We start from the raw sequence: 16,098 nt of genomic DNA, 5'->3' as shown, positions 1-16,098 counted from the left end.
AGAGGCTACTATCTCCTCACTGGCTCCTAGACAGCAGCAGGAGCCATTGACTTCTGGTGCTGTCAATCACAGCCTGTGAGGATAGAATGGGGGGCTATAGACACAAGCAGCGCGGCCTGAGGATCGAGCCCACAGGCATGTCACAATAGGAAGCGCCTTCTTATGGTAGCACTCCGAGAAGGAGGAGGAGCCAGGAGCGCTGGTGGGGGACTCCAGAAGAGGAGGATTGGAGCTGCTCCATGCAAAACCAATTTCACAGGGCAGGTAAGTATAATACGCCTGTTATTTTTATTGGGGCACCAAAATTAAAATTCTTGTGCCGAAACCGAAACCAAAAATTCAGGATGCACTTGGCCAAAAACTGAACAATTTATAAAATGTTTTAAAAATTTTAATACGGCTGGCAATTTTGCATTGAAGTCACTAGGGGGCGTTTTTGTATTATAGTCTATGGGATGTGACTTCACATGAAGTCTATGGGACGTGATTTTGTACTGAAGTCATTAGGGGCTGTTTTTGTATTATAGACCTTAGATTGTACGCCCCTTGAGGGTTAGGGACTGATGTGACTGTACAATATATATGTAAAGTTCTGCGTAAATTGACGACGCTATATAAGTACCTGAAATAAATAGTCTACGGGACGCGACTTCACATGAAAGTCTATGGGACGTGATTTTGTACTGACGTCACTACGGGGTGTTTTTGTATTATAGTCTATGGGACACGACTTCACATGAAAGTCTATGGGACATGATTTTGTACTGAAGTCACTAGGGGGCGTTTTTGTATTATAGTCTATGGGATGTGACTTCACATGAAAAAGTCTATGGGACGTGATTTTGTACATAAGTCGCTAGTGTGTGTTTTTGCATTGAAGTCAATAGGGACACCACTTTGCAGGAAAGTCTATAAGACGCGATTTTGCATTGAAGTCACTAGGTGGAATTTTTGTCTGAAAGTCTATGACAAGTGACTTGGCATGTATCGGCACCATTATTGGCACTTTTTTTCCTATCGGCAAAATGTCGGTAACACGATTTGCGGCTGATACGTTTCCATAGAACTTGTTTAAAAAAAAAATGCCTTTACGATCGCTTTAGTGCTTATTTTTATAGTCCTACAATACACGTATAGTTTCAAACCTTGGAAAATAGAAATAAATGCTTTATACTACTAAACATAAAGGTAAGATGATCAAATGCAAAGTATACATATAAAAACATCACTGTACAGGTAAAAAAAAAAAGAGTACATGTCAGAGAACAGATTAGATACCTGATATTTGAGTTGATATAGCACCAAATAAGAGAGGCACTTGGAGGAGATATGCGATAGCACCTTATCAGAAGTATTTAACAGTTTGATCTGTACAGAGAATGAAGAAAAAAAAATGTGTTAAAACACAAAATACTGTAATATATTTAGCTCATATGTATATCAGACTAAAAGCTGATCAGAGGACTACAAAAACTATTGATGGATGCATCCCTCTTGTAGGTGCCAGAAGAGAATTGTACTCCTTTCTATTCCACTTTTACTCTCTATCCCTTCACAGTTAGCAAGGCTCCCGGGACTTCATCTGTCAATAAAGCCATACAACTGGCATTGTGTTCAGCAAGCAACCATGATATTACCCCATGAAGCGTTTGGAAGTTGCTGTCTTTTTCTGCCAATGTTACCACCTTTAAAATGTGTGTACGTAATGTACGAGAGCAAAGATTTACACCCACACTCATTGGTTGTGGCTGGCACTGTAGCTACTTGTCAGGTACAATGATATACCTTTGTCCCACATACCCACATATACAGTGCCTTGAAAAAGTATTCATACCCCTTGAAATTTTTTACATTTTGTTATGTTACAACCAAAAACGTAAATGTATTTTATTGGGATTTTATGCGATAGATCAACACAAAGGGGTAGATAATATGAAGTGGAAAATGAGAAATGGTTTTCAAAATTTTTTACAAATATATATATATATGAATAGTGTGACATGCATTTGTATTTGGCCCCCTTTACTCTGATACCCCTAACTAAAATCCAGTGGAACCAATTGCCTTCAGAAGTCACCTAAATTATTAAAATAGAGTCCACCTGTGTGTCATGTAATCTCAGGATAAATACAGCTGTTCTGTGAAGCCCTCTGAGGTTTGTTAGAGAACATTAGTTAACAAAACAGCATCATGAAGGCCAAGGAACAAACCAGACAGGTCAGGGATAAAGTTGTGGAGAGGTTTAAAGCAGGGTTAGGTTATAAAAAAAAAAATATCCCAAGCTTTGAACATCTCACGGAGCACTGTTCAATCCATCATCCAAAAATGTAAAGAGTACGGCACAACTGCAAACCTACCAAGACATGGCTGTCCACCTAAACTCAAATCAATAGATCCAAACAGGAATCTACCCTCTTTCAATAAATCAACTATTGATGTAACAACAGTCTCTCTCTTATGACTAAGTCCCGGATGTGACGAAACGCGTCAAGAGGAAGTGACGTTATACGCAAGGAGCAGGAACCGGAAGTGTCGCAGCGGCCATCTTTGTTGAGGAATCACTGGACACTTGAGAGTGGACTGCATGGGAACTGTGGGAACTGCCTGGTAATCCCCATTCAGTGGGGTTTGTCCAAAATTGGTTATACTACTTTTATACTTATGTTTTTAACTCCTTATACAAGTGGATTCATTAAAACTTGAAACATACATGGAGGTACGTCATATTTTATAAACCTATGTATGTGGAAGGCATAGTAAGATCATCCTAACAGGAAGCGGAGGAGGAGAGGAGGATAAAGCTTCTTTGGAGGATTTCCAGTTATATATATATATAAAAGGCGTGAGTTTCATCTACTGTTGGTAAGGGTATATTGGCCTTACTCACTAGAAGTGTCACGTGTGGGGAGGAATCTCACTAAGTAGATCACTTCATGATTTTATTATTTATGAGCACAAGTGTCTTATTACCTTTTCCTTTTGGAAGGTTCTCACAAGTGTTAAATATATAATTTTTCACTTAAAGGTTGCACAATTGTTTGATACACATTTGTGTGTGCATGTGTTTTATATATATATATATATATATATATATATATATTCAAAAAAAAAAATTTTTTTTTTTTTTTTGTGATATTATGGTAATGCACTATTGTGAGTTTCTTTTTCTTTGAGGTTCTTCACAACAATCAACACTGCAAGAAATATACTTTTTCATATATTTTTTTTAATTTTATTTTTATTTTTTAATTTTATATTTTTTCTTTATTGAGACACTGGACTTTATATTATCGGATTTAAATCACAGAGACACTGGATTTATGATTTTGTAGAAAGTATATGGGGAATATTTTTGTTGTTACATCAATAGTTGATTTATTGAAAGAGGGTAGATTCCTGTTTGGATCTATTGATTTGAGTTTAAGCTTTCAGGGGGTTGAAAGTTATTTCCAATTTGGAATTGGGGGAGGTGCAAGGGTGTTTTTGGTTTCACATTATATTTATATCATTTTCACATTATATTTATATGTCCACCTAAACTGACAGGCCTGGCAAGGAGAGCATTCATCAGAGAAGCAGCCAAGAGGCCCATGGGAACTCTGGAGGAGCTGCAGAGATCCACAGCTCAGGTGGGAGAATCTGTCCAAAGGACAACTATTGGTTGTGCACGCCACAAATCTGGCCTTTATGGAAGAGGAGCAAGAAGAAAGCCAGCCATTGTTGAAAGAAAGCCATAAGAGGTCCCATTTGCAGTTTGCGAGAAGCCATGTGGGGGACACAGCAAACATGTGAAAGAAGGTGTTCTGGTCAGATGAGACCAAAATTTTACTTTTTTTTACCTAAAAGCAAAACGCTGTGTGTGGCGGAAACCTAACACTGCACATCACCATGAGCACACTATCCCCACCGTGAAACATGGTGGTGGCAGCATCATGTTATGGGAATGCTTTTCTTCAGTAGGGAGAGGGAAGCCGGTTAGAGTTGGTGGGAAGATGGATGGAGCCAAATACAGGGCAATCTTAAAAGAAAACCTGTTAGAGTCTGCAAAAGACTTGAGACTGGGGTGGAGGTTCACCTTCCATCAGGACAACGACTCTAAACATACAGCCAGAGCTACAATGGAATGGTTTAGATCAAAGCATATTCATGTGTTAGAATGGCCCAGTCAAAGTCCAGACCTAAATCAAATGGAGAATCTGTGGCAAGACTTGAAAATTGCTGTTCACAGACACTCTCCATCCAATCTGACAGAGCTTGAGCTATTTTGCAAAGAAGAATGGGCAGAAATGTCCCTCTCTAGATGTATAAAGCTGGGAGAGACGTCCCCAAAAAGACTTGCAGCTGGAATTGCAGCCAAAGGGGATCCTACAAAGTATTGATTCCGAGGGGTGAATACAAATGCTGCCACACTTTTCACAGATTTATTTGTATAAAATTTTGAAAACCATTTATCATTTTCCTTCCACTTCACAATTATGTGCCACTTTGTGTTGGTCTATCACATAAAATCCTAATAAAATACATTGACGTTTCTGGTTGGAACATGACAAAATGTGGAAAATGTGAAGGGGTATGAATACTTTTTCAATGCACTGTAGAAAAGTTTCTCTCTCTGGATTTATAATTCCAGCAGCTTTGAAAGGAAGGCACCTCTAGAAACATGGGATCTGAAGGCATAACATGGCAGCACTCTAGTAGTTTGCACTCTTGCCCTGGAGCACTAGGGTCATTGGTTTCGAATCCAGGCCATGGAGTTTGCATATTCTCCTTGTACTTGTGTGGGTTTCCTCCCATTTTCTCTCACACCCTGAAGACAAGTTGGTAGATTAATTGGCTCCTGTCTAAATTAGCCCTAGTATGTGAGTTAGGGACCTTTAGATTATGATTTCCTTGAAGGCAGGGACTGATATAAATTCTTGGCATATATAAATATATCTATTTATCTATCTATCTATATCACATACATATCACACATACACACACTGTATAATATTTAGGGTTTTGGGCAGCTGCAGCTTATACAATTCCAATGAAAACACAGGGGGGGTTGACTAAAACTGGAGCGTTCAATCTGGTGCAGCTCTGCGTGGTAGCAGATCAGCTTCTAACTTCAGTTTGTTACGCTTTGACAATAAAACCTGGAAGCGGATTGATTTTTATGCAGCGCAGCACCAGATTCAGCAGTGTCAAGTTTTAGTAAATAACTCCTACGGTGTGGCAGGTAAGATCTTCAGTGCTGTAAAGGTAGAAAATGCTTTAATATTGCTCATTACTAACATTTCAGACACAAGACTAATTTTGTTTTTTATTTTATGGGTACAAAGCAGCGTTGCATTATACAGCAATAAAGTGAAATTACGGTAATTTCTTACTATTGTTGCCTCTATTCCAGCTTGTTGCAGCAGCTCCAGTACACGAGAATACTGACATCTGATGTGAGGTTCAGTGCACAGATTGTCTGCTTTGATGACCAAAATCTGAATAAGTGACAACTTCAGCAAGGTCACATCCCGGGGGACCCAAGAAGTGCGTACATTCTCCCCACACCCAGAGAGTTCAGACCCTGCAAAAAATGAAATATATTTTAGTCTGGACTGTAATTTTGTGACAGTGCTATGCATGGTCATGGTGTCAGAAGGGGTATATGTCACACAGGTTGAGGGGCTCCAAGACGAATATTTTGAGTGCAGAGTGGGGTTACCCAAGACCTACGAGGAAGCCCTAGCCTGTGCCGAGATGGCATGTCTAAGTTGTAAATATTGGAAAAAGATGGAGTTGGGTATGCCAAACTCCGCGCTTAATGTTTGAAAGTCTTTCAGCAATTGCCCATTGTACAGCTGAGGGACATATTTATCTCAACCTTCAAATCCCTACTGACAATATGGGTGACCGGGCAATTTTGTCTCTTGACGCTGCTAAAGCGTTTGACAGCATAGAATGGAGGTACCACTGGCAAGTCCTTGTGAAATTTAGCCAAGGGGACACTTTCATCTCATGGCTACAATTATTATATTGTGGCTGGATGGCCCGTATTTGGGTCAAACTCCACCCTTATTCGGGTCAAACTCCGCCCTTAATGTTTGAAAGTCTTTCAGCAGTTGCCCATGGTACAGCTGAGGGACATATTTAAGACCTGCAACTGTCCACGCAGCAAAGCCCTTCAGTTTAAAGAGTTCCCAGTAGTTATGGTTATTGAGGATATGTGTGAATGTGGTAAAGCCTTGATAGTGGAAGTAATGTTTCGCTTTACACCACACTCTAATTCGCTCTAGTGTGGGAAACTATGCTAGAGCTTTAATCTCACCTGCATCTAGACATTCCACCAAGTTATCAGTGGACACAATGCCTAGAAGAAGCAAGTTGACCAGGTCTGGATGTGTATTGTCCTGCAAGGCTGTAAATGTTGTAACTGAGATGCAATATAATAACGAAAGGAGTCGGGAACCACAAGACTGCCCGTATCCTGAGCTTCCTGTAGAGTCTCAAGTTTAATCCGAGGTGTTTGCATCCGCCAAATTAGGGAGCAAAACACAGTATCAAATCGTTTAACGATCCATGTAGGAATCCACACAGGGGCATTATGCAGGATATAGAGTAGTTGAGGGGCCCATATGATTTTGACTAAGTTACATCCCCCTACTACAGAAAGAGGGAGTTTGGTCCAACTGGTTGTTTTTTGCTGGAATTTTTTAAGTAGTGGAAGTTTAGGTCTGCATATTTCGATAGAGTGGGTGTGAATGATGACACCCAAATATTTAGAAGGAGCCCACTATTTCAATCTGAGCAGCTTCAGGTGGTATGGGATGTGTAGGGGGGCCAGCGGGAGAAGGGTGGCTATATATCCCAATTTATTGAGAAGCCAGGGAAGGAGCCAAATGCTGTGATTAGCGTCAGACAAGCTAACGTGGAGGATGTATTGTCCAAAAACAAAAATGTTGTCATCGGCATATTACACTACATTCTCCATCCGTTCTCTACAAAAACCCACAATACCTGGATCCTCTAAGGGTCTCTGTCGCTAAGGCGAATAATAACAGGGAGAGAGGACAACCCTGCCGTGTCCCTCTTCTTAATGTAAATGAGGGGGACAGGGCATTATTGACCCGAATACAGGCCGTCGGGGCACGATATAATAATTGTAGCTATGAGATGAAAGTGTCCCCTAGGCTAAATTTTGCAAGGACTTGCCAAAGGTACCTCCAATTCTATGCTGTCAAAAGCTTTAGCAGCGTCAAGAGACAAAATTGCCCTGTCACCTATGTTGTCAATAGGGATTTGAAGGTTGAGATAAAGCCTACAAATGTTGATTGTCATAGATCTGTTGGGACTGAAACACGATTGACCTGGGTGAATAAGCGTAGAAATAACCTTGGTCAGTCTAGTCGCCAGTACTTTGGTAAATGATTTTGAGGTCTGAGGTCAATAACGATATGGGGAGGCAAGACTCCACTAATGTTGGATCCTTCCCCGGCTTCAAAAGTACAACTATTATTACCTCCTACATCGAGGGAGTTCTGTTCTAAAGCAACCTGGATAATTATAAGTAGTTCAGATAAAAGTATTCCACCAAAAGACTTGTAAATTTCCATCGGCAGCCCATCTCCGCCAGGGCCTTTGGAACTGGGGTAGAATGCTACAGCCATTTGCAATTCTTCAAGAGTGATTGGTGGATTCAACATTTTTCCTATGCGGAGTGGCACATTGAGGGAGTGTTATACGCTCCAAAAACTCCATTTTGGTAGAACAGAGCGATTCATAAAAAGATCTAAAGCCTTGTAAGATGGAGTCCAATTGAGTCGAGGACAATTTTAAAGAAGAGATGTGGGAAAACGGTTGCTGAGCTTTCACAATGATCGCAAGCATATGACCAGTCTTTTCCCCCCTGCCTGAAGAAGGCTTGAGAAATAAAACGTTTATATTCAGCATGCTGAAATTGTACAGTACAAAAAAAACAAAACAAAAAAAACAAACAAAAACCGTTGGGCCGACACCCACTCCCTCTCTGTATCAGGGTTGGAATTGCTAAGATAGGCTTGTTCTGCCTTGGTTACAGATTGGCTGGCATCAACCTCCCACTGTCTAGAGTTAGTCTTAATACTAGAAATTTATTTGATACACATGCCTCTAATATATGCTTTCAAAGCATCCCATAGGAGAGGTTGAGTGTCTGTTATCAAGTAAGAAACCCTGTAATTGTTCATGCATTAGATGCAGATCTGTGAAAAAAGTTATCCAGAATGGATTGAGCTTCCACAGCTTAAATGTTGAAGGCCTTTTCAAAGGATAAACGCATTGGGGAATGATCGGATAGGCCCCTAGCCAAGTAGGTTACCTGAGGAGCATACGGTAGGATCTGATCAGAGCCCACCGCTAAATCTATATGGGACAGGGAGGAGTGGGAGCTTGAGTAACATGAAAATTGAGTATCTAGTGGGTGGAGATCTCGCCATAACTCCTGTAGCGCAATCTCCATCATGTGGCAGGCAAAGGGATCTAAGGAAGTATCCAAAACAGTGTTGAAGTCCCCCACTACCAATATTGGTATTTGCAGATGGGTGGCTACAAATTGAAAAACACACACTTTACTGTCTCCATATTAAAATAGTGGAGGTACATACATATTTGCACAAAACACATAAGTGAGAGTTCCAAATGCAAAACAAAAATATGTAATGACCTAATGGGTCTGTCTTGGAGCAGACAACCATGAAAGGTACTCCTCTAGCAACCATTATACTTACTTCACTGGAGTATTGAGAGTGTGTAGCATGGAACTGAATGGGGAGTTTAGAATGCTTCATGAGATGAAGAGTGTCCAAAGTCATGAGAGTCTCTTGAAGGCATACAATGGAAGGGTCTTGATGACAGATGAATGTGAAGACAGCCGACCTTTTCTTGGGGTCATGCAGGCCACGAACATTCCAAGAAAGGATATTATCCTTTTGACTACTCATGATTATGAGATAGGTTATGAAGAGTAGAATCTTCATTCCTTCGTGGCAGTGTCCAGTGCCCCATGGAAGTTTTGGGCGATTTATCGCCTGTAAGACGTGTATATCATTGGGAAAATCACAGAGGAGATGGTCTTCCTGGAAAAATCCAGTAGATGAAAAGCGGCATCGGGTGTGTCCAATCCCAGAGACAGCATAGCAAGTGAAAAAAATAGAAAAAACAACATGGGGAAAAAAAAAAAAAAAAAAAAAAGTGACCAAACCTGAGTAAACTCAAAAACGCCCCGCAGGGTAGCAGAGGAGGCAATCAAAAGGCTTAAAGCTGAAATTCCAAAAGGTGTAGCTATGTGTGTCAACTGCTACTAATGCAATGCTGGTGAACTGTTCATCCATGAACTCCGCTTCCAAACTAAGGGAGAGACAAGGTTGAATTTGAAGTGAGAACACCGGGCAATGATCAAGTCAGACGGGAGCTGGGCGAAGACTTTTTTCATTCCTATCCAGCAAGTTAGTCGCTGCCGCAGGGGAGCCAAAAGGAGCTGTACTAGGACATCTGTTATCACTCTTAACTTAGCAGGATAAAGCATGGAGTAAGATACCCGAATTGCACCTAGGCAGCGTTTAACTTCAGTGAATCTGGCTCGCTTACACTGAATTTCAGCCGAGAAATCTGTAAATATAGATATTTATAGATAAAGATGAAACTGCAACCATCTCACAGAGACGTCCAGGCCATCCATAGAAGTTAATGCTTCAACAGGAGCATCTTCTGATGAGAAGGGTTGAAGAAAATCGCCATGCAAGTTCACTGCAGTTAGCTAAACAAGGAGAAAACCAAACTGGGGTGATTGTTTCCTGTGACACAATGCGGCGTACACTGCAGAGGAATGGCATGCATGGGTGTCATCCACGAAGGAAGCCTCTCCTAAAGCCCACCTAGAATTTGCCAGGGCCCATACTGAAAAGAAAAAAAAAAAAAAAAGGAGGACTACTGGGGCTCTGTACTCGAGTGACGAGACCAAGATAAATGTTTTTGGAACTGATGGCTTTAAAACTGTATGGTGTCGCAAAGGTGAGGAGTATACAGAAAAATGCATGGTGCCTACAGTGAAACATGGTGGTGGCAGTGTGCTTCTGTGGGGCTGCATGAGTGCTGCTGGTGTCAGGGAGCTGCATTTCATTGATGGTATCATGAATTCACAGATGTACTGCTCTATATTGAAAGAGAAGATGCTCCCATCACTCCATGCCCTTGGTCATCCAACAGGACAATGATCCAAAACACACATCCAAGGCCACTGTTGCATTTCTGAAGAACAGGGTGAAAAGTGATTCAGTGGCCAAGTACTGCTTGTCTCCTGATTTGAACCCAATCGAACACCTATGGGGGATTCTGAAGAGACAGGTTGAGCATCACTCTCCATCCAGAATCCAGGCTCTAAAAGAGGTTGTTCTTGAAGAATGAAAAAAAATAGATGTTGCGATATGTCACCAACTTGTTCATTCCATGCCTAGAAGACTTGGTGCTGTCCTTACAGACCATGGAGGTCATACAAAATACTAGATGGAGTAGTTTTTGTTGTGGGGTGGATTCATTTTGTGCATCAACTAATTTGAATAAAAGTGAAGATTTTGTAATCCAAGTTATTTTATTAACCTTCCTTTCATGTAATGAGCTGAACAAATGTTCTATAAAACTCAGTTTTGTCAAAACTTTTGGAAAATTGTTCCTGTCTTCATTGAGATATTGATGAAAATTTTACTTTTCAAAAGGCTTGTACTCATTTATGCTGAGCAGCGTGTGTATATATATACACACACACACACACACACACACAATATACTGTATATATGTTGAAAGGGCGGGTTACAATTGTGTACCCCAGTACCTTGTAATTATAGCATTTACATCAACAGGCTCCCTTTCATCTGCTGCAATAAATAACTGAAACAAAGGGATGTGATGTTCATATACTGGCTGGCTTGATAAAGAGCGTGGTCACTCATAACTGTTGCCGTTAAGCTAAACTGTGGTGGAAATTGTTTTAGCTCTTGGAATACAAGTAAAAAAAAAAAAAAAAAAAATGCCAGCAGTATATATATATATATATATATATATATATATATATATATATATATATATATTTTTTTTTTTTTTTTTTTATTGTGGGAACTCGCTTCTTAATGGTAGAGCTTCTTCCAAGCACACAGCAACTCGCTTCTTTTTAAGGGCCTTTTTGCCCAATTTTATTTACAAGAAAGTTCAAATAACAAAAATGCTTCCCACGCAGGGGTATCCACCATTACACAAATTCAGCCCTCCGGCTCTTTCAGCTATACCGCTTTATATATGTCTCCTACAGACTCCTTCCACAAGGTTGTTTTTGCACACAGCAAACTTCTAGCACACAGCTAGTCTGGCTCCCACCTCTACTCGGTGAAGCCCACCTGACTCCACAGCAGAGACCTTCTGTCTGCCGGGGTGGAGCCCTCCTGACTCCTATCTGCCGGGGTGGAGCCCTCCTGACTCCTATCTGCCGGGGTGGAGCTCAGAATCATGGCCTGGCCTCCACAAAGAGGCCTGCACACACCTGTGCAATCAGCGTGCTGGCTGCTCTCAAAATATGGGCCCAGGATTGGAGATTTCATACCTCCCAAATCTCTTAGAAATCTCCAGGCTACAGGTCCCAAAACAGGCTTTACAAACCAAAGAGGAACCTGATAAACCAGTTTCCTCTGCATTATGAGATCTGCCTGGAGCCCCTCAACCTGTATGGTTGAGAATCCTGGGTCTCCATCGTGATTTCCACCATGGCAGGATACCGTACTGCCACAATACATATACAGTATGTATAGCACCCCTTTGACTGACACACGCACATGGAAATTGCACTCATAATCTCACTTCTAACTCCAGCTTGTTCAATTAAGCTTTCATAATAAAATCTGGAAGCCGACTGGTTTCTAGGTAGAAGTGAGCCTGATTTTGCATGCTCCAGCTTTAGTAAATAACCCCCTATATAGCATTTAACCTAGAATTACCTGAGCTTTTGGCTGGTTCACCCGGGAGGCATGGTGCCAACAGTGCAGCACAAGTATGTAGATCTTCATGTAGGGGGGCAGCTTGTAGCAGCTTCTTGTGCAGCTCCCTCAGGTTTGGGATCATACTCTCCATCTCTTACAAACTCTTCACCCATATATCTTGATCTGAAAATCATCATTGAATTTAGTGTCTGGGGCTTCTGTAGGGAAAAAAAAAAAGGAAGTTTTAAAACTCAAAAAAGCAATTTACATTGCACTGATCTGATTCATCTACACTTTCAAGGCTCTATGTTTGGTATGCAGCTGTTTGAAAGTTCAACCCCAATTTTTTTTTTCATTTTCTACAGGCTAGAAGGGTTATATCTTCTGTAAGGTTATCATCACTGTCTCTCTCTTACCAAATCTTTTCTTCCCCATGTTCTGAGCAATAAAAGATGGTAGAATTATGACACTTCTGGAAGTGTCAGATCGCTGTCTGCTGCTGCTGTCTCTGCTTGGAACATGGAAAGTATTTATTGGACTACTGGTAAAAAGGCTTTCACTGAAAAGCAAGGTTCAGTGACAGGGTCTCTTTAACCACCTGCTGACTGCCATACATATAAAAAAAAAAAAAAAAAAAAAAGTTCTTTCAGCAAGTAGTTATTATTGGTTATTGCAGCTGCAACAATGATCTTGCTACCATTTTTCTTACATCTGGTGATTGGCTGTCTTGTACAAGGTGCAAGTGAGCAGGGTGGCTCTGCAGCCACCCGATCACTTTTACAGTACAGAGAAGAGCTGTGCCCCTCCCTAGTAAAAGGCCAGGATCCTCTCACACAGAGCAGACGGGGGAACATCCACTCCCTGATCTCGTTTGTGACAAAAGAAGCCGGAAGTGATTAGGATTTCATCACTTCTGTTTTCAGAGCTGTCATTCTCTGACTGTGACAGCAAGTGAAGGAGCTGGTCAAGCACAATTTGCTTTGGAGGACAGGGGAGCCGTGGACCCGTGATGTGTGCATAAAAAGTACCTGTCACTGGCCAAAGCTATCACAAAAGGGCTGGTTAAACCTGTGAAACAATAATAATATTTAAAAAACAAAAAAACTTAATAAAAATAACATTTGAATAAAATAGATAATAGTAAAAAAAAAAAAAAAAAAAAGTTACACATACATGCAAATGTGAACACAGGTCCCACACACATACAGTGAGTAAAATAAGTAAGTATGAAACACGTTGCCATTTTTCTCAAATATATTTTTAAAACGGGTTATTGACAAGAAATTTTCACCACGTCGGTAACAACCCATGCAAGCCATACCTACAAAGAAACCAAAACAAATACGTTCAGAAATTAAAGTTGTGTAATAAAATGGAATGACACAGAGAAAAAGTATTGAACACACCAACTGAAATTTATTTAACACTTCGCACAAAATCCTTTGTTGGTAATGACAGCTTCAAGATGCCTCCTGTATGAAGAAACACCATGATGTTCCCACCTCCAAACTTCACTGTTGGGATGGTGTTTTTGGGGGTGATGTGAGGTGCCATTTGCCTCCAAACATGGTGTGTATTATGGCATCCAAAGAGTTCAATTTTGGTCTCATCTGACCAGACTATACTCTCCCAGTATATCAAAGGCTTGTCTAAATGTTGTGCAGCCAACAGTAAACGAGCTTCAACATGCATTTTCATCAGCAATGGTGTCTTGCGTGGTGAGCTTGCATACAGGCCATGGTGGTTGAGTGCATTACTTATTGTTTATTTGAAACAATTGTACCTGCTAATTCCAGGTCTTACTGAAGCTCTGCACAAGTGGTCCTTGGCTCTTGGACAATTCTTCTGATAATTCTTTTCACTCCTCTGTCAGAAATCTTGTGAGGAGCACCTGGTCATGGCCGGTTTATGGTGAAATGATGTTCTTTCCACTTCCGGATAATGGCCCCAACAGTGCTCACTGGAACATTCACATGTTTAGAAAAACTTCTGTAACCAATGCCATCAGTAAGTTTTGCAACAATACCACTCACTTTATTAATTACACCTGTTAAAATGCTTGGTAACACAAACTGCTAATCAGTCAATCACATGGTAGCAACTCAATGCATTTAAGCATCTAGACGTGGTGAAGATGACTCGCTGAAGGTCAAACCGAGCATCAGAATGGGAAAGAAAGGGGATTTAAGTGACTTTGAATGTGGCATGGTTGTTGGTGCCAGACGGGCTGGTCTGAGTATTTAAAAAACTGATCTGGGATTTTCAGACACAACCATCTCTAGGTGTCAGGAATGGACTCGCCAATGGTGGTGGGACTCAACTACCTTGTGGGCTGCAGTACCAGGGCTGGCCAGCGAATGCTCTCAGCAACCAGAAGCTCACTCCTGCAATCAGCCATCACCTGAGGCTGATTGCAGGTCTGGCCATTCCTTAAATACACCTCCTGCAGTCAGTGCCTTGGTGTAAGTTTCCCAAGAGCCCCTGTACCTTGTATCCTGTGTTCCTGTTCTGCCTATCTTATTTGTTGCCGACCCTGCCTGATCCTGACCTCTGCTGACTTCTCCTGCTTGATCCCTGGCTCGTTTGACTATCTCTCCTGGACATCCCTAATCTGATCTGAACTCCTGTTACCGACCCTGGCGAGTGACCCGACTACTCTTCTGCCTGCTGCCTAGTACCACGCTGACCCGCTGTTACCGACCCGGCCCGTCTGACCACGCTAATTACTCTGCCATCCATCCATCCTGCATGGATCCAGCCATCCTGGCTCACACCTTCTGCCTCTTCACATCAGGCTCTCTACCTGCATATACCTCTGGCGGTAGCCTCTACCACGAGCAGGTGTACTCAGGGGCCGCGACCTGGTTCCCGTCTGCTCCAAGTCCATCCCGACCATCAGGGGCCCTGGTGAATAAGCAGACTGGGACTTAGACTCCACACCCTGGGGAATCCTGTCCTGAGGACTGCTAGAGGTACCACCAGACGGTTGTTAACCATACGGCCGGCCTGACCATTCCACCTCTCCAGCCCTGACTGCACCTGTACCAATTAGTTTAAGGTTTGTTTTGTTTTGCACTGTGTTTGTTTATTTTGTGCAGTTCACAATAAAAATTATTATTATTTAATCATTTCTGAAGCCTGCTGTTTCCCTGTGTCAGTCCACACATCTCTGGTCATACCTGGATCCCTGACACTAGGTATACACAGATGACGTTGTCAGGGGTGATGTCATCTCTGTGACGAAACGCTTAGGGTGGAGCCATGACATGTGACATCACTGCACACAGCCACAGACTTCTTGTTGGTTGGAAACACTATACAGACATGCTGTTTTTTACTTCTGTAATTGTAAGTGCATTACTTGAATAAATTGCATCTTTTAACTACTACACTATGAGCAGTTATACTTTTTCCTATGTGGCGTTTACTGCGTGGAGAAGTATTTGCCATTCTAGACCTCAATGTTTAGTCTTTACATCACCAGATTTCTGGGGAGATTCATTTGGGAGTCGTTGACTCATCTGCTGGGCTTTATATCTGCGTTATTTGACCAATCCTTCGGGTGGTCAAATTTTCTGTTAAGAGGCTAAGTGATTGGGTGAAAGGTGACGGATTCTCTCTCTCTCTCCTTCTGGTTTTTGGCTCACTTAGCACCATTACCACTGGATCATGGGGACTTTCATATAGACTTCATTTAATGTATTATATGGATTTATAATTATCCCACTTAATGCGTTAGCTGCCATTTTTACTAGATTGAGGAAAGATTTATTGAAAAACAAACTACGTAGCGAGAGTGGAAGTAGGACAGATGATAGTACCCACACAAACTGTTCCAATAGAAAGAAACTTACTTTTTCCACCTCATTCAGTTTGGAACAGGGGCGGACTGACAACTCATGGGGACCCCGGGCAATAGGGGATCATGGGGCCCCTGTGTCCTTGCCCAAACTCAAAAAAGCCTATGAAAAAGGTACCAGGGGCATCTCATGGGGCCCCCTACTGACCCCGGGCCCTGGGCAGTGCCCGAGTTTCCAAATAGTCAGTCCGCCCCTGGTTTGGAATTCAATGATATCAAGCGTATTGTCACTCGTTATCTCCCTGTCCTATGTGAGGATCAGAT

The 16,098-nt window shown here is 41.7% G+C and overlaps 1 protein-coding gene across 2 annotated transcripts in view; it reads right to left on the bottom strand.

Annotated features, from left to right (window-relative positions):
• LINS1 (lines homolog 1) overlaps window positions 1-16,098 on the bottom strand; it is a 54,394-nt gene that overhangs the window by 18,504 nt on the left and 19,792 nt on the right. For both annotated transcript variants that reach the window (XM_089655529.1, XM_089655530.1), the window contains exons 2-4: window positions 11,994-12,193; window positions 5,373-5,563; window positions 1,279-1,368 (exon numbers count right to left, since the gene is read on the bottom strand). In XM_089655529.1, the coding sequence (XP_089511655.1) occupies window positions 1,279-1,368; window positions 5,373-5,563; window positions 11,994-12,126 (414 nt within the window). In that variant the 5' untranslated portion in view covers window positions 12,127-12,193. The remainder of the gene's footprint in view (window positions 1-1,278; window positions 1,369-5,372; window positions 5,564-11,993; window positions 12,194-16,098) is intronic.

Source organism: Staurois parvus, unplaced genomic scaffold, assembly GCF_062004578.1.
Source record: "Staurois parvus isolate SC_StPar_1 unplaced genomic scaffold, SC_StPar_1.0 ptg000845l, whole genome shotgun sequence".
NCBI lineage: Eukaryota > Metazoa > Chordata > Amphibia > Anura > Ranidae > Staurois > Staurois parvus.
The sequence above is the reverse complement of the archived record's forward strand: the minus strand, read 5'-3'. Positions and strand labels throughout refer to the sequence as shown.